The sequence below is a fragment of the Colius striatus genome, chromosome 7 (assembly GCF_028858725.1).
Source record: "Colius striatus isolate bColStr4 chromosome 7, bColStr4.1.hap1, whole genome shotgun sequence".
In the NCBI taxonomy this organism is placed as follows: Eukaryota; Metazoa; Chordata; class Aves; order Coliiformes; family Coliidae; genus Colius; species Colius striatus.
Genome location: NC_084765.1, coordinates 15,134,491 through 15,153,780, shown reverse-complemented (window position 1 = coordinate 15,153,780; position 19,290 = coordinate 15,134,491). Strand labels below are relative to the sequence as shown.

Genomic DNA, 19,290 nt, shown 5'->3' with positions numbered 1-19,290 from the left:
TCAACCTGTAAGAACCTCTGCACACATATATGGACAGAAGAAACACAGGCACACCACTACTACATTCTCTTGACGTTCCTCATCATGCAGATGTAGGAGCACCCTGACAACATCACCAGAAGCTTTTACTACAAGGGGCAGGTAAGAGAAAACCCCAAAAACATCCTCCTGAGTGGGTATCACCTCCCTTTGACACTCCAAAGCAGAAGCACAAACTATCATTGTGCCAGTGTTCCCAAAGATTCCATTGAGAATCTAGAGTGGTGGTCCGAAAACAGAGGGAAAGTGAGGAAGGGACACAATTAAAATTGAAACAAAAGCATTAGGATGATGTTTCTGTGGCACACTTAGGTGCCATCCTTTGCATATAGCCTAGATGAGAGCTACAGGAATAAAATATCATGACTATACAAATAGTATTGAATCACAATCTTCACATAGGTAGGCAGAGCCCTGAGCTGCACAGAGTAATACAGACCACCAGGAACAGAGCTGCAAGTAACTGACTTACTTGTATACAGGCTTATGGACACTCCTTCTGTCTGACTGTCATTTATAACAGCAAACACTGTGAAACTGTACAGTGTCCCAGGGAGTAACTCAGTGATTTCAGCTGTGGGGTCATTGGACATCACGTTCCAAACCTTGGTGTCATTTCCAACCTCTACCCTATACGTGGAGGAGTTGGAATCAGAGTCATTCACCATCCATTTTAGGTTGACAGAAGTCACACCAACATGTTCTGCTGTGAGACCATGGACTGGGCTGGGCTCTGTCAAAGACAAAAAAAAAATTCCTTTAACCTGCAAGAATACTTGCTGACAAACACATAAAGCACTCTTCTCACTACACAACTTACAGGACTCTGTAAAACAGTAATCAGCCTGAGGAAAAAAAAAAAATGAAGTCATTTTATATGTTTCAAGGTACACTTTCTAGCTCTGCAATCTATGCTAACTCCTCAAGTTTTACTTGATCTCAAGGAATAAAATTGTCTGGATGCAGCAATGGTTACCATCCTGTGTCATCTGACAACTTCATGCAGTGTGCTGAGAAAGACTAGAAACCTGCTGTTATTTTTTCCTAAGTGGGCTATCCCACAGAAAGACCTTTTCTAGCTGCAAGATTCACACACCTCTCCTCTAGACATGACACAGCACCGTCTATACTAGGTACAGGTCTTTTACTGTGCTGTGTTATGTATTTCAAATCCACATGTCACAGTCTGAACTGTTGCAGCTGTAACAAAAAAAGCCATAACAATCAGGGAAGGGAGCCTAAGTCTAACAGCAATAAAACAATCTGAAGGCCATGCACCAATCACAGCATTAAACTGCACTCCCAGTCAGTTGTGCAGGTACATTATTTGGCTCATTCTCTTCTCCAGTAAAGAAGCTGTATCTGTGCCTCTGCAATTCTCTTTGCATCGTGGACTAGAGTTTGGGTTTAAAATGCCAAAGCTGTATACAAACACAAAACCCCCTAAGATTTACATCCCAGTCACTTTCTAAACCATTATGTGTTACATTGCTCTCCTTACTTATCAGACTGTTGAGTGGTGACACATCCCTGGTCCATCTTCCCCCTCCATTGCTTTTGTTTCCACTTACAGAGTTTACTGATAAATTATCATTACTATTGGTTCCTGTTTCCACAGCTACATTTTTTGAGCTGCAATCCTCTGTGCCTGAAAGAAAGAATACACACCAATAAGTTATCTTTCCAAAACTTCTGGGTTTCCTACTTGCAAAAGTATAGTCATTTATAGATAGAGTGCACAGATTCATAGTCACTTGTGTTTTCCCAATTTGTTCTTCTACTGAGATTCGACTGCATGTTTCTTGATTTTACCACTTCTGTGAGATTATGCAAATTAGATTAAGAGATTGCCACATTATTTTGATCATTTGTAGCCTCTGCTCATGGTTTGGATGAAAGCTAACATGATCTGCTCTGTTTTTCAGTGCAGTTTGATTTAAAAAGAATTGAGCAAACTTGCAGCCACATTCCGTGTATTTCCCCACATATTACCTGAAGCTAGCTGCTTTTTTCTCTCTGTGTTTGAGCAAGAAAATTCTCTTATTCCCACACTGTGTACTCACAATTAAGGGAGAGACCCCACTACATCTACAGTGTGGGAGGAGTTGATTCAGGCCCTAAAATTTAAAGGCTAAGTCATGCATGTCTGATGTTACTGTTCAGGTAGCACTCTAAAGCAAGTACTTGGAGAAGTTTCTGCCACATGAAAACCTGTCATCTTAGTAAAGAAAATCTTTAGCATTACTTTGGATGTCTTTGTTTTAGGTTTGTTTTGTCTTGCCTTTAAGTATATTTTCTAATTTTCCTAAGCACATTATATCTGTACTTGTTTTTACCAGAACTCTTTGCAAACTGAAGAGCAAAGGGATTAAAGTAAACATTTATATTTTTAAATATCCTTAAATGCATTGCAGGAATTACAGTCACTAAAATAAGCAGTTTACATTTAGTTCTAAAAATTGTTTCTAAAGAGGAGGTTGTATGGTTTTGGTTGTTTGGGTTGGTTTTTCTTAAAAGAAATTAAGATAGTGAGAGTTATGTTTTAAAAAGCCCCACAACACTGAGCAACATAATGATACTTACAAGCAATTGTACATCTGACCTGGAAAACAAAAATAAATAATAGAAATTAAAACTTTAAAACTACCAGAAGCTCAAATAAAATAAGAACTGGTTTTAATTAACACGTGGAGGGTGATAGGGGGAAACAGTTTTAAAAAATTCAGACTTTTCAACCTGCAAAAGATACACCTAAAAATCTACTGGCATAAAATTAACACCAAAAAAATACCAAACTATTAGAAAATACCTCAAACATGCTGGTGAAATGTTAGTTTCCACTTTTGTTTTTTCTTTTTAAACCAGTTTATTTTGTCAGAAAATCAACTTGCATAACAGATGCTGATCATTTTGCACACATAAATTTAAAAACAAAACCTACAAGATCTCAGCCAAAAGACATTTTAGTTAGTACCTTTGCCACCATCCCACAAAAAATGGCAGCGGCAAATTAGGTCTTTTTCTATTAATAAGATTTTTCCTTTCATCTGATTGCTGCATAAAATTTATTATGTCTCACAAAAGAGAATTTTGCATGTTCTGAAACGTACTAAAGAGTACTCAAAGTTCAAAACACTTATTATATATATTTTGAAATCTAGTTTATATGTGTGTACATATCCATAAAGTATCAGCAGCCTGAAACTTGTCTGCTGGTAATGCAGACAAGCATGCCACCGTCTTGCTTTGGAAATGGCTGTTAGTCTTTCAACGTCATGCTTTTGCTTCAGAATAAGCCATTTCCCTTCCTGTTAGTGCACTAACTGGCCTGTAAGTTGTTTTCTTCATCTTCCTTCAGGTGGCAGCACAATATGCTCCCAAAGGAGTGAAACAGACGACGGACTGTGGTCTGCAGGGCTTGAGAGGAAAACTGTGATTGCCTGGGACTCTCATAGCCAGCTCACTGACACCAAACGATTGCAGCAGCCTCTTTTGTCATGTAACAAACAAATTACTTCAGCAGTTGTAACAAGCACTAAATACAACCATTCACCTTGCAAAGCTACACATGACAAAGCAAAAACAAGCATGCAAAGATACATGTCCCAAGGACAGGCAGGTCCCCAGCACAGAGTTGGAGACCCACAGGTCACAGTGCTTTGTGCCAGGGAGACTTGCAAGCACAGGAGGTTTCTGCCCATTGCACCTCTGGATCTGGTTTTGGCTTCACAGTGGGTTCAGGTGTAGACAGTCACCAGCCCTGGCAGCTCTAACTGTACCTGCAGAAGAGTTTTTCTTTTGATTGGACCTTATACTGTGTTGTTCCTTGAAAATCTAGCTTAGCTATATGCTGGATGGTGTGCTACCCACCCAAAACACCAAGTCTGCAGATTGCAAAGGTTGACATGTTTACCTGAAGCACTTTTTAATCTCGTTTTCTCTTTCCACCCTACTTTCTTAAACAGTTCCTTAGCTGTTCCTGCAATTCCATGAGCTAACTCAAAATAAGCAGCAATATCACTACAACTCAATTCAATGCCTGAATCCCAAATCGCTTGCCCCACAACTCTGATCTTGCTGATGCCACAAGCAGCTCTATCAGCAGTAGCTCCCTTCATCACAGTCATGGCCTCAAGGAGACACATCCTCAAAAAGTAGTAATAAGATACAATTAAATCTTGTTCTCCACATGAAAAAGTACAAAAAAAAAAAAACCTCTCCACAAAAGTGAGGCAGACCAGCTGACTAGAAGCAACACTAGAAGTAACCCCTCCAGCTTTACAATAAGGAGAAATGCTGCAGAAGCAAGCTTCAAGTGCAGACTCCCTTCCATACCATGATAGTCTCAGTGGAGTTTGGGCATACTTCCTAGACAAAAGAGTACTTGCAAACGCTGAAGAACTATCATCTGGTCTTCTCTAGCACAGCTCTACTGATAAATCAGCACAGAAAATACTTGGGACGCAGATGTCCTATGTACAAGAGTGAGGTTCCTCCTCAACATCTCTCAATATGCGAGAGCCCAGCCAAACTGCAAGGTTGTTAGGAAGTGAGGAAACCTTTGTGTGCACTCAGGTCAAGAGCCTTCTGTATTCTTTCACGAAGAAGCAGACAAGGAAGAAACTACAAAGGAAAAAGCCACTCAAGGCAGGAAAACACTACTGTGCAGTGTTCAGAGTAGAAGTGCTAAGCTATATGGGAACAGTTGCTGAATGATGAGCAAGAGGTAAGATTCCCTCAAGCAGGGCAATCTAAAAACAAAGCCAAAAAGATTCCCTGTTTAATTAGGGATAGCTCAAAAAGAAAAAAAAAAAAACCCAAAACAAAAAAAGCCCACATTGTCAAGAAATGACACAGGACTGAGTATATCACAATGATTCCTGCAGTCCTTCAGACAAAATAGCAAAAGCCCAGCATCATTCACAACTCGTCCTTCAGTTACTTTCTCTTCTGTAAATCTGCCTGAATACAAAGTTTCTTATCTTCTCCCCAGGTTTTGAGTTCAAGAACACCGAATCCATCCTCATCAACAAGAACAACAGACATTGTATGACTGAGAAACAGGTATGCCACTACCAAGTCCCTTGCAGTCCCGTTTCTCACCTTCCCATCTCTTTCCTGCCAGCTCAAACAGGATGCATGTTGATTCCTGTTTTATTCCTAGCTACAGCCCCCAGATGCAACGGCAAATTATTACCAAGCTGCTAGGAACTTGGTTGTGCTGTCACAAGTGGGTTTTGTTAACAATGCTCAAAAAACAAAAGGAAAGTTATGATAAAATTCCTGTTACATGATGAATGAACAGCTTCCCATCATTTTACTTGCTGTTTTAAGTATCTCCTTACAATACCCCTCTGACTTTCCAGAACCCTATGTGCAAACCAAATTCAACAAAAGCACACGTCTTCAGCAGCAGGCCTTCGGAAACCCAAAACCATGCAAAACAAATGATCCCATTCCCAAGCGTCAGCCTGCCTGACTCAGTCATTCCGTGCTGTATTTTTCAACATAAGTCATGAACTGAACTGTTCTCCAGCCTTATGTTATTACTTAGTGAGGTATTATTTATACAAAATATTTGTTTGTTATTTCAGAGGATATTTGCAATGAACACCTGATTCTCCTTGTGTTTGCAAGTAATGTACCAAGAGGGTTGCCATCTCCATATTTTTAATGGCACAAATCCATATTATTTAAAACAAATGGAACTCAGGGTAAGGGTGGAACATCCCTCCCCAAGAAAATAAGACAGCAAAATGCTACACAGTGAACCTTTCATCTGAACAGGAGAGATGGGTATACACATCACTACTGTTATCAGCTATAGAAAAATGAATCTTTCCATGTGTCACGTGGCCACACGTAGATCCTGTCCAAAGGCTGTACATTCCAGAGGTGATGAATAATTCATCTGCACTAGGACAAAGTCTGACCTGTGCTCCTGATGTGTGCAGTTTATTACTAGCCAGGAGTTAGCAGTGGGCAATAGATTCAGGATTCAGCTCCATCCTCCTCAGGTATACAATGAGTTGCCTAACTGAAGGAGTAGTATTAGTCTCACAGTTAATCCTATTGAGAAAGAAATAAGATGTGTTGCAGAAAAACATCTTCAAAAATATTAAGTGACTGAGAAGCCAAAGTTCCACTGATATTTGATAAGACTTTGAATAAGACATTTTCAGGAGCAGGATATAGAACATCTCTGATGTACACATGCAGTGGGGGAGCCAAGGGAGCTGGTCAGCAGTGGGGAAGGCAGTAGTGCCTCCCCTTCTGCTAGCTGCAAGGCTTTGGATCAGCTTGGATTTGCTGCCAAACTGTACCCTGTAATGAAGCTAGGGTTCCTGTGCCAGGAAGAAAACCCCTGGAAACAGCAGCCCACCTGTCGGGGGTGCTCCAGTTTCCAAAACAAACAATGTGGTTTGGTTTATGTAAATACAAAGTTAAGAAGCTGGCTAAACAGTCAAAAGTGAGCAAACCAAAAAATCCTACCCAGAAAAGACTCCTAGCCACAAACCCTTTCTGAGAACACTACCTTCAGGCTCCTACTTACTATTTCTTGTGTGCTTACCAGTGTGTGACTCATGCAAAAAGCCAAGAAATTAATCACACCCCTTCTTCTCTTGTCCACCCACCCATGCTCTCAAGTTTGAAGGAGCTCCACAAAAATATCACCATGCTATTACAGTGGTCTCCAAAGCATTTCTCAATGCCCTTTCTACAAAAGCATCAGCATAATTAAGATCACTTCCCCAGTAACCAGGGTCTTGTTTCCCCTTTTTGTCCTGCTATGCCCACTTACCATTAGCTGTCCCACAATTCAGAACTATGGGCTTCAGGGCAAGCCACCACACTGCAACTATCAAAATGGTTTTAAGACTCCAGGCTTCACTTCACTGACATTATTAGTTAACACAGCTCAGCCCACAAACATTAACCAGCAAAGGCACAGTAGCTCAGTCCCTTGCAGACCACTGTCACCTCTGAGGCTTCATACTTGGCATAGGTTTACTCGGAATGCATTCCCACAGAAAAGTTTTATTCAAAGTCACACAAAGCAAGTGAAAATGAGACCTTGGGATGTCACTGTGAAGCCCTACTTAATGGACATGGCATTGGTCAGGTATTGCATCCTTTACTGCTTTCCAATACTTGCTGATTTTCCAGGATTCATAAGACATTGACCACCAATCAAGTTAGTAACATCTTCCTGCTTCACTGGGAGTGTAAAGTCTAAATTAGCAGGGAGTGACAACTACCTGCAAGAGACACAGTCTCAGAGACAGGATGGGCTTTGGAAAGATGTAATATTTCTGTCTTTTACTGTGCATCCTCAGGGCTGTTTCACCTCATTCATTTCCATATTACATTCAAATTAACATAGGCTTACAGTAATGGGAAAGAAAAATGAGATCACTCAAACTTGGGTATAAAACTATGTGCCTAAACCTGTAGTAACCAAGTTCAAGTAGCATAGAACGCCTCACTGTGGTGATTTCTGGGGTTTTGTGTGAAAAAATATCATACCAGAAAATAGACTAAAATATATTGGTCTAACTTTTTACCCTATTTTCTCATTTCTTCCTAGAATGTTCTAAGTCTTCAGTTGCAAAGCACTTCTCTGAATTTAAGCCTACAACACCTAATCAGAAATCGTGATACTGTTATACTATTGTAAAATGTATAGAAATGCATATTAAATTAAAGATAAACCAAGTCAAGAAGAGCAAGTGTTTTTCCCCTGTGCTTATAGAATCATAGAATGGTAGGGGTTGGAAGGGACCTTTAGAGATCATCTAGTCCAAATCCCCTGCAGAAGCAGGGTCACCTAGATCAGGTTGCATAGGAATATGTCCAGGCGGGTCTTGAAGACCTCCAAGGAAGGAGCCTCCACAAGCCCTCTGGGCAGCCTGTGCCAGGGCTCCCTCACCTGAACAGTGAAATAGTTTTTTCTTATGTTTAAGTGGAACTTTTTGTGTTCCAGCTTCATCCCATTACCCCTTGTCCTGTTGCTAGCTACTATAGAAGAGAGGGATGTCCCAACCTCCTGACACCCACCCTTTAGATATTTATAAATGTTAATAAGATCACCCCTCAATCTCCTCCAGACTAAACAGCCCCAGTTCCTGAGCCTTTCCTCATACAAAAGATGTTCCAGTCCCCTTAATGTAGATTAAATCTATGTGCTGTAGATTTATTCAAGATATGCCATCAGTTCAGTTATCAGTTTCAGTTGCATTTGTGAGCACATGGCCTTCCTGTATCAGGTCCTGACAACTTAAAAGAGGAAACAGTCAACAAGAGACTAAGCAGATGTTAGCTTAATTATGTCATACAGTTTCAATCAAGACTGGTTGCTTTCTGGATTTGGTGCTAGGGTTTGGGGTTTTTTTGTGGACTGGTATTTTTTTGTTTGTTGTTTTTCTCCCTTTTCCACTGTATCTTATACTGCTAAATTCATTTTAACCGTAACACAGTTACAGTATCAAAAAATCAGGGTTTTTTTATTCAAATTAACTCTAGATGATTTCAGGAATGTGAAATGCTCACTTCCAATGAAAAACTGAAAATATGCTGTGGCAATTGTCAGCTCCACATGTTCTTCCTCTGGTATCTTAGGCAGGCACTCATGTCCCATCCACAAAAACACCATTTCACAGAACATTTGGTTTAAATGGGTTTGTCTTGGGGAAAAAAAGCTCTAATTTTAGAAGCAGTACATTAAGTCTTTGCAACATCTTTGGAATCATCTCTTATTTTAACCCTAAATTAGCAGCTCCACTAATGAGACTGCATGGGACCAGACAGAGATCCAGAACCCAGAGAAAGAAACATCAGCTGATGTTTGTTATAAACTAGGATGGGGTGCACTCTCTTAGAACACCATGTTGCACTGGAAAGCTATGCAAAACCCTAAAGTAGTTAAGAGCCATACACAACTGTGCACAGACTATTTTGAGCTAATATGCAGTTACGAGAAAGAGGAAAGAGTATTTTCATTTTGCATGTATTTATATTTTACCCCTGACATTTCTAAATTCTGTCTTCCCTGAAGCAAGCTTTTCTCCAAAGAGGGACCAAATATCTTTTTTGGTTTTTTCCCCATTGGCTTTTATGAAAACAGATGAGGAGATTCTGGTTTGTGCAGCATCTCCAGTGAACTAAAAATGCTGTAAAAGACAAAGCCTTGTAGGAAAGCCAAGATGAGACACCAAATGAAAATTTGTGGCGAAAAAGTACTGAAGAAATTTTCCTTCATCTCCTGATTTTTCTCCAAATGTTACCTGCGTCTGCTTCTCAGATGGCTAACCTAGAAGCAAAAAGTCTTCTGACAACATATTCAAAAATAAACAGCAAAGTACAGAGTAGATCTCGTCAGGACTGTACCAGTTATATCTGTTTCCCCTGCCTACCTTCAAGAAAAGATTTTTTGGGTAAATTTGCCCATGGTTTGTTACAAGGAAGCGATTCACCTGCCTGTGCATATGCAAGACAAACAAGCACCCAAAACCAAGCAGCATGGATTTTGGTATCAAACAGGCTGACAATAGGCCCAGGCACCAAACACAACTGCATTGTAACCAACAGCTCTCTCACTACTGATCCTAGGAAGCACCATTAGGCTTCTTTCCAATGGCTTCCAGATCAAACATCAATTTAAAACTTTTTTATGCAATCCAGTAGCAGTTCTCTGTTTCCCCTAAACCTGCAGGTCCTAATGAACTACAGGCAGTAGATGGTGCAAACCACCTCACAGTTCAGTAGCACCCCTCCAAGCATCCTGAAATCTTCCAGCTGAGTAAACAACAAAACTTCATCCCAGAGAAAGGCTGAGAAGTTTCAATGAGTTTAAATTATTTATATAACCAATTCCTAAATGTAATATTTCTTCAGAGATGGTCCTGCTGAAGGAGTTTACAAAGAGAACCGTGTGCTTACTTGACAATAGCAATGAATAATATTTAAAACAATAACTTCCTAAAACCCAAACTGCCACCCTAACTCGAGCTGCATATCATGCCAACATCAGTGGGACTGCAGCTGGGTGTGTAATAAGTAATGCCCAAACTGAAAAAACCTCCTCTTCTAATAAGAATTTTCGGTTAACACTGCCAGTCATTTTCTTTCCAAACTAAGAAAACATCAGCCTTTATTTTATGTGCATTCCTGCGTGTAGCCTAACAGCACTATTTTTTCACTCTGAGTCACTACTCAGGCACACCCTGGCATAAGGAGTATACAATGAAAAAAAAGAAGGGAAAATAATAAAAAAAGACTCCTATGGCAATGACACAATGCTAACTGTCCCCAAATCAGCAGGGTTGGCCACCCAGGCAACATGGAAAACATACACCAGAGCCAGTAGCTGCCTGGCCTTTGAAGCAGAGTCATGAAAATGAGGGGCATTTCCTGAGAGGCCAATTTCAGATCAGCTTAGCTGAGAGCAATTGGGACTCGAATTTCCCTCTTATCACAAGTAGTTTTCACTTTCCTCAGCCACTTTCAACTCTACCAAGTCTTTGCTCAGGAAAGTGTTAAAAGATCCTTTACAAGGAGAACAACAATGAGCTGGATGTGATTTGAGACTTTTCAAAGTAAAACTAGCTGCAAAAAGATTTAAAAACTGATGCTGTATTTGAGCTTTTGTATGAAGAAGGATGATTGATACTGAAAATAAAGACTAGATTTTTGATCTGTAACACCATGTCTGGGGGCAGGAGCACCAGGGCCTCTAAAAGCGTTCCACTTGCTCACACAAAGCTCAAAACTATCAAGCCAGAGAGAAAATCCTTTTTCTTTGTGGCAGCCTTTGTGGCATAGTACATGAAGGGCTTCTTGTTTCCTGCCTTTTATATTTTTCTTAGGACAGTTTATCTTTTTGCCCTTACCAGGCTCCTGAAAACTTCCTAATTTAAAAAGCAATGAGGTGTGCAGCTGAGAGAAACCAGCCTGTGACCACTGCCTGACACACAAACCTCTCAGGCTAACCTTCATCTACTCCTTCACGCTCTGTTACTGTTTACTACCATTTATTTACTCTCCTTCAGCGTGTTCCGTTCAAAGTCCATATAAAACGCTCCACTAGTATCCAAATAAAGTATCTGTATGGCACTGACCTTGCCCTATTGCTGGGTAAATCTATCCCAAGGGAGGGAGGAAAGTAATCCTTCCTCCCTGTCTCCGAAGAGCGGCTCTGGTCTGGCAATGCAGCCGCGAGGCCGCTAGAGGTCCCAGTGAAACCATCGAACCTCAGCCAGAAGGAGTAACTACAGTGAAATACCCCGAACGCCCCGAGAAGTTGACGTGTTCTGAAAACCCTTAAGAATCACGACGCTAGAGAGTAAAGTGTGGATGTAGATATAAACTCCGGCTCAGATGCAGATTTTGGGAGCTAAAAACACAGTGTCAAGCCGGCTAAGGCAGGCTCGGTGCATCTTTAAGCATCACAAACTTGTCACGCAGGAAGTAATTTTGTACAGTAAGTTACTGGCTGGACCTTAGAATTCACGGCACTTATTCACTTCATCTCACATCTTCAGGTGTAATGTGGTGTATTAAATAATTTTTTTTGCTGGGAAAAAGAGCAAAGAAGCATTTAATCAACTTAAAACCAAATGCAAATTGCTTCATAGCAAAAAAAAACTATGGTGCTAAACCTTTTCCAACTCTAAAATGAGTTCTTGCTGATTACAAGGATCAACTTATCATGAACACAAATAACTTGATTAAACAAAGCTTTTCATATGCTGTTATCACATACAGTAACGTGGGTCTGGGAGGTCATCCTCGAGGTTTTCCTGAAAATGTCAGCCCTTTAAATTCATTAAAGGATTAAATCTGTAGCAAAAGACAAAAGGATTGCAAGCGTTCAAAACATGTAGTAGTACTCCTGGGAGGGAACAAAAGACCTCATTGTACAGCTCCAGTAAGTTCATCTAGGGCTCTAGTAGAGTCTCTTTTTCTCCTCTTTGAACAGAAGCTGAATAGAAACAGGAATGAGAATTGGCTCTGCCATCATCCCATTGCCAGACTCATCTCTATGAATACATTGAGGCTGCATGACAAGTTATTCACCGACAACAACATGAGCTCTCTCACTTACTAGTCAATAGACATGTCTATCAAAGGTCAACTTCATGGCCATCTGGGAGGACCAGCTATGGTGGAAAAAGGCTGGATGATGCAGGGTCAGAACCAGAGATCAAACTGACGCCGCGGCTTGACCAGCTACAAAATTTTTACTCTAGAAAAATAATATCTATGGCTTCTTTCTCCTTCCAAGACACATGAAGGAGTTTCTGTTGATCTGTATGTTTGGCTTAGCTGTGATACAGATCAAATAGCAGCTCTTTTAAAACTCTTATATTTAGGAGGAAGATAGGTTTATATTATTTAATATGACTCTCAAACCATGTTCATTTCAGATAAATTGAATACTGTATCACTGTGTAGTGTTTACTTAGCCTTGTACATCACTTCAAAAAAAGAAGCAGGAAGCTTTTAAAGATATGAGTCAATTTTTACAACAGTTTTGGTTATTGTTTGCTTAGAGCAATAATTCCATTGATACAGCTTCTCATATTCTTCACTGTTTCCATACAATTACAGATTTTCTGCTATTGATATCAGCAGAATACAAAAGCATGCCTCTTTCTATTGAATGGTCTTAATAGACAAATTCAAAGTTTTCATTAAATCATTACTGAAAACAATCTTTTAAAATATGCAATTAAGTGAAAAAAAAAAAAAAAAATCCTAAAATGTACCCAGTTTTGTCCAAATTGGTTGTACTACCACCAAGTGAATATCCACTATTAGCAAGTTTAATGATGAAGCACAGTTATTTCAATCAGAAATAAAGCACCTTCCACTTGATGATCTTGCACATTTCAAACCCATAAGATTTCTAAAAGAAAATTTCTATAGAAGGTACATTTCTGAAGGCATACATATATATTTTATAAAGGTAGCCTTCTGTTTAACAGGTTGCCTTGGCAAAATACTTCAAAAGCACTTCAAAGATTTATTAGAAATAGTGTTCCACTAGTAAGAATAATTTTGTCACACAGGTCTCCACAACAATTGACAGTATTATCCCTGACAGAAAACTAGAAAGTGGCAGCAACAAGCATAGTATCATCCTCCAGGCACCTTGGCAGGATCTCACTTTGGCAGAGTCTGTAACTATTGAGTTGAGCAACTATTGCCTCAACTGTGGCTGAAAAATGTGAGATATTAAAAAGAATACTAGTCAGACATCAACACTACAGAAGAGACTGGAGGTAGGACAAGGTTTCATCAGTAACTGCCTTTTTTCTACCTGTGTTATTAAACCATTTAGTCAAACTACTGTTTCAAAAGCATAGTTGAGACAGTTAGTTCAAGTCTAAGGATGTCCCTCAGGTATCTTCAATGTATTTTAGACATGCTTCTCTTCCAAAACAGCAGGATAAAAGAAGAGTGGCAGGTACTAGAATCATATTGTAAACGGCAGGATGAAAAAAGAGTAGCAGGTACTAGAATCAAATTGTAACTCCTCATCCTCCTGCTTCACTTTTGTTGCACCTTCAACACCATATAAACAGTTCCTTCAATTAATTATCCATTGATTCAATCTGAAAGTCATAATCATAGCTGTGACTATTTCACTGATTATGTTCTATGTCTTTGAAACACTAAATGTATTCTCTTTTACTCCTATGCTCTCAACAAGCCACAAACTCCAAAACTGAAAAATACCAGTACAAGTTCTCTAGAAGCTTTATAATCTTGAGTTTAACCATAGAAATAGTTTCCCTGCACCACCACAAAAGGCCTTGAAAGCCTAGAAGGACAAGAACAATATACACAGGTTTATGTGGATGTCATGTCAAAAATGAAATAATGCCTACAATAAACAGTAGCTAAGCATTTCCAACTAAGAGAATAGCAAATGGTAGTAAAATATTTCCATATCAATGGCATTTCTTTCTGGACTGATATTTACTATTTAATTTTTTATACTTTGCAATAGCTGAAGTATAACATCTCTATCATTTTCAGGGAGGAAACAAGGACATACTCCAAATCAGCTAGAGTACAACCACTGCTATTATTTATTTGAAAACAAACAAATAAAAAAAGATTCTTTCAACTATTATTTGAAAAAAAAGAAAAGGCAGTACATAGGTAAGGCTATGAAAAACAATACTCAAGTATTGCATTAAAACATACGTGGGCCACAAATGGGATTTCGACTGACCTGTTACAAACATTCTACTAATTCATACATTCACCTGCACATTTAAGTCTGACAAGTAGCAAAGCTTTGAATAGAAAACCTACATACATTTGGAGCAAGAGCTATAGAGTAGAGAAGGAATCCTTCAGTTCGTCTTGATGCATTTCACCATGCACTCATGGGGCAAAGCTTCATCTTCCAACTCAAATACTAAAGTCACATTAAACTAGCATTAAGACAAAGATGAAACTAAGTCATCGATGCCTGTATCATATTTTATGTGCATGTCATATAGCGCTAAGTCATTTACTGTATTTGTTCATGTAATAGCCAGATTTCCTCCAGATTAAGGGGATAACATTTTTTAAACTATGTATAAATTGCTGTTTTCCAACAGTAAAGCCTGCAAAACTGCGATATAAAACAGGAGTTACATAAACAGTAAGCCCTCTGCATCACACTGCTGGGTGGGATCTTCTCAGGTCTTTAAAGTTTAGCACACTAAAACAACCCATAAGAAGTCAAAGTGCCAAGTCAGAAATCGGACGCTTGTATCAGTGCATCAGATGAAATAAATAATAGACCTTTGCCATGTGCCAGGTGGCTGTTCACCTGCACATTTTGTGCAGGTAGAGGAGAGAGATAAGAGTGAAGAGGAAGTTAATTGCATTTCAGTTGGTAAAGCCTCATTATGTTGTACCTTTTAATTAATGTGGTTATGTAGACTTTCACACCAACTTCCCTGAACTACTCCTTTCGTGTCTCATGCTATTTCCCCACCTTCCAGTTAGGGTTAACCCAAGAGTGTTTCATAGGCTAGATTCTTTTGCACCTCTCCTGTCTCTACCAGATATAGTCAAAATGTCACAGAGTTATATAATGCTGACAGAAATGTTAATACCCGAGAAACAGGTTTGAATAAAGAATGTAGAATCTTTATAAGCATGATGATCACATAGGAAAGTAGTGTGTCCTTCACAGGCTATGTCAGCCCCACATCATCTGTAGGATCATTGCTTACAGCCAACTGCATAACAGCAGTTCAACTATGGAAAACAAATTAAAAAGAAAAAGCATTTCAGGGCAATTTGCCTTACCAGCAAAAGGTGCCAGCAGGTTTTGACCCTCACTTAGCAGGGTTTTATCCCTTGCCTGTATGACAGAACTCCCACCCTGGGTTCAGATTCAGCGAGGAGGCCTCTTGCTGACACTAGCTGGGAAGAATTCTATCAACATGAAAGACTCAGCTAAGAAGACACATACAAATGAGACTGTAGGCATACCAAGCCAACTCGAACTAAAGACCACTGTTCACTGCACGCAGAGTGCCTGGTGTAAAGCTAAAAGACTTTTCAAATGACTGAGGAACACATTAGCTTGAATATACTAGTGCAGACAAGGCCCCAGTTTAGAAAGATGCCTGATCCATCACCTGACTCCAGCTATGAAAACGCAAATGTATCTGCAGACTTCTTTTTTTCTGTCAAGGGAATACCATGTATTGGGACACAAGTCCCCAGATGCCAAAAGGCATGAAGGCAGATGTCTAGACAATTCCTAAGGGCCGAACATCTTTATAAAGACATTTTCTCCTTTTCTTTCCTAGTGATATACCCTGTCTGCATGACTCGTAACCTTTTAAAATCCAGTCTTCCTTTCACCATGCAGCAAATTTTATGTCTATGCTTCCTCTGCATGTTGTGAAGGCTGTGCTCAGAGCTCACTTTAAATCCAGACTAAGATTTAGAGCCTAACTCCTGCTCTGTCTCTCAAAGACACTTACCAAAGCACATTCCTTACAAGTAAGTCAAACAAACAGAAAAGTGTTTGGATGACTGAAGAGTTTCCTTCTTGTTTTAAAATGGAGGAAAGACCAGTAAATGTGTGCCTCTGTACTGTTAACTAGGGTGTTCAGACACAGGCTGCCAAAAAGATGGGCTCTGGTCATATATGATATTGTCACATGTAAGAGGGAAGCCATAGCATCATTCATTTCTCAAAATCATGGTTTTAAAAAATACAAGTCACTCAAAACATCAACCATCAATTAGAGTGTCTTAGCAGGGGATAGCTCCAAAAGCATAGATATGTTTACAGAAAACATTTCAAGGTTAAAGCATCCTAGAAGCAGTGAGTAGGTAGGGTGCTGTAGGTGCTAAAAAAAGATTTTTTTGCACTGCATGTACTTCAGCCAACCATGTTTCATAATGGACTATGAAGCTACCAACTTTCCTTCAAACACTACCTACTCAGGAGACATGAATCCAATACTACAGAGACAATCCAGGCACAAGAGAAACCTAACACAAAAGAATTACCTTTTTACTGACAGAAGTATATGGCATGGTCAGTCATGAAACCCAGGATTAATCCTGCACTGAAAGTCACAAGGACTACAAAAAAAGGCAGTAATTAAATGAGAAAGACTCTGGTAACATGTTTCATGTTTTCTGATCCAACATTTACCACTGAATATTTCCTAGCCAATTTCTCAAAAACTGAAGATAGATTATATGACTTATAAAAATATAACTTTTCTATTTAAATGAAACAAAATGAGTAACACTTGTGGGGTTATTAACTCTCACTCAGAGGATTTATAGTGTAGGTTTACCTAAACTGTCTCATCCCATTAACATCCACTGTAACCTACCCATTCAAGCTACTCACACTGAAGACTGCAGAGAGAAGGGAAATGTATTGTATTCTTTCTACTCTTTATCCTGATTTAACTAGAATTTCATCCCAAAATATATTGCTAGTTTTCCTCTCTCTCATTCTGTTTCTACATATGCAGTACTGGAGATCTTCCCATCCCCAAATATTACTAACATTTTAAGCACTTACATTGTTGTTTCACATACCTCTGTCACGTCACAAGGAACTTTATGCATCTATCAAGTCTTAGCACCTATAATATGCAGCCCACAAGATTTCTTTCCTTAATTTCTTATCATTCCTTTCATAAATTAATTTCTTTTTTTCTCATTTAATCAGTATAAATTTTATTGTGATTCCATCAACAGAACATCTTGGAGTATTTATAGCAACTACCAGGAAAGCTGTATGTAAATGGTGGCTCAGTCATCCCAGAAAACACAGTGCCTGCAAGGCTGCACAACCCAAAATAGACCAAAACATCATTTTCCAACCAGGCTGGACTTCTGCAGAAACAATCTCTCCAATAAAGCACCAGAGCTTCCTCCTTTATTTCAAACACTAAACAGATGCCCGAGAGCCAGAATGGCTTTGAATAAGGATGAGTTTAAAATGACTAATCGTTTCCTCTATTATTATAGAGAGTTTATGTTGCCTCTTAGATATCTTGTTTGTGTTACCATGTGAGCCAGTTCCTACTGCAGCAGTAGCACAGCTTTTGGTGCAAAGCTCTCTTTTTAAAGCTATAGGATTCTTAAAAGGCAAAACAAAAGCCCTCACTTGCTGAGGAAGTTAAGTTTACTTATCAGTTGAACTGGATCCACACTGCTCACAAGCACAAAGACCATATAACAATAATGAAACAGGCGCAGTAGATTTTAGTATTGCTGCTTCTGCATGGACATCCCATCCCCCACCCTCCCCATGCCAAATCATTTATTCATTAAAAAATACAGTTTCAGGGAAGACTAAACTATTCATGAATTTGGACTGAACTCACAGAAGGGTTCACTCGAGGACAACTCCCTCCAACATGTATTGAAAAGCAGGAGATCAAAATAGTTCATTTCGATCATGACAAAAACATTCAGATGCTGGGTGAAGTGAATAAAAACCAAGGCAACAAAGGGCTACATTCAGCCACAATGCAGTGAAAGTAGTTCCCAATAGTCAAATGGTTACAGCACTCAGCTGGCATGCAGTAGATTCAGGTTGAAATCTCCTGTTGCTTGGCCAACAGAGTAAACCTTTACACAGGTTCACGTTTTGGACAGGAATGCTGAGCTGCCTACAGGACCACCCACTCGGCAGTCCACAGAGGCAACAGGAACTGCAGAACGGGGCCACAGTTCAGTCTTCAAGAGCCATCAGGTGGCCAAGAGCCACCATGGGCCCAGTTGCCCCTAATTACCACTGAGCTCAAAACACATTGCATTGCACAGGAGGCCTGAGGTCAAACCCCAAAGCAGAAAATGGGCTTCAACAGAAGAGACACAGGAAAATACCGCCAGGGAAAAACACGGGCTGCCCTCCTCTCCCACTGCCTTCCCCAAGCTACTTTCCTTGTGGCTCTTGGTTTTAGAAAACACAAACCACACAGACAAGAAGCTCAAAACAAACCACTCAAACATGAAGTCACATCAAACAGTCAAATTCACTTGAAACTAGCTAAACTGAGGTTTTCTGTATTTCTGTAAGACTTGCCCTGTCCGCATCTTCCCCCTCTGCCCCTCACCGTACTTCTATTGCCACGATATTTTCCCCTTCATTTTTTTTTGAGAAGAAAAAAAAAAATCCATTTTTTTCTCATGTCTGTGCCACCAAATGTAAAAATAAAAAAAGAATCAGATTTTCAGATTTTTTGTTTTCTTTTGACATTAAAGAAAAAAATCTGGCTACTGCAGGACTGTGTGCACTTAGGAGAGGATGAGTCTGGGACACATTCACATTTTATTAGTGCCTAGGGGCCAACAGCTCTGGGAGCAGAAAATCCTGTAAAAACAATAAATAACTGTTAAAAAGAAGCACTGGGGAAAGGCATCTGTTTGCATGCCGGGGTGGGGAGGCAGCAGAGTACTAACAAAAGGGCATAAATTGTTCTTTTTCCTTTCTGTTTAGCTTTCTGCGTAATCCCACTAAACAGCAGTAACTCGGGGAACAGAGCTAAGTTCCTCTATGAGGCCACTCGGTACATTCCCCTCATTCAAAAGCAGTTGGAGTACAATGGTAAGAACGTTATTCATTATTTCCTATTACTTTGGGTGGGACTAAATGCTACTTAACAAGCCTGTATATCAGATGGAGACATCCATAATACATTCACTGAAATTAATGTCCTGGGTGGGGTCTGAAATATTCAAAGCTGGTTTTGT

At 39.6% G+C, this 19,290-nt stretch overlaps 1 protein-coding gene across 3 annotated transcripts in view; it reads right to left on the bottom strand.

The window, feature by feature from the left end:
- PTPRJ (protein tyrosine phosphatase receptor type J) overlaps positions 1 to 19,290 on the bottom strand; it is a 72,745-nt gene that overhangs the window by 21,655 nt on the left and 31,800 nt on the right. For 2 of the 3 annotated variants that reach the window (XM_062000006.1, XM_062000007.1), the window contains exons 2-4: positions 2,623 to 2,641; positions 1,541 to 1,687; positions 512 to 772 (exon numbers count right to left, since the gene is read on the bottom strand). In XM_062000006.1, the coding sequence (XP_061855990.1) occupies positions 512 to 772; positions 1,541 to 1,687; positions 2,623 to 2,641 (427 nt within the window). The remainder of the gene's footprint in view (positions 1 to 511; positions 773 to 1,540; positions 1,688 to 2,622; positions 2,642 to 19,290) is intronic. The other variant, XM_062000008.1, reaches the window with a different exon arrangement.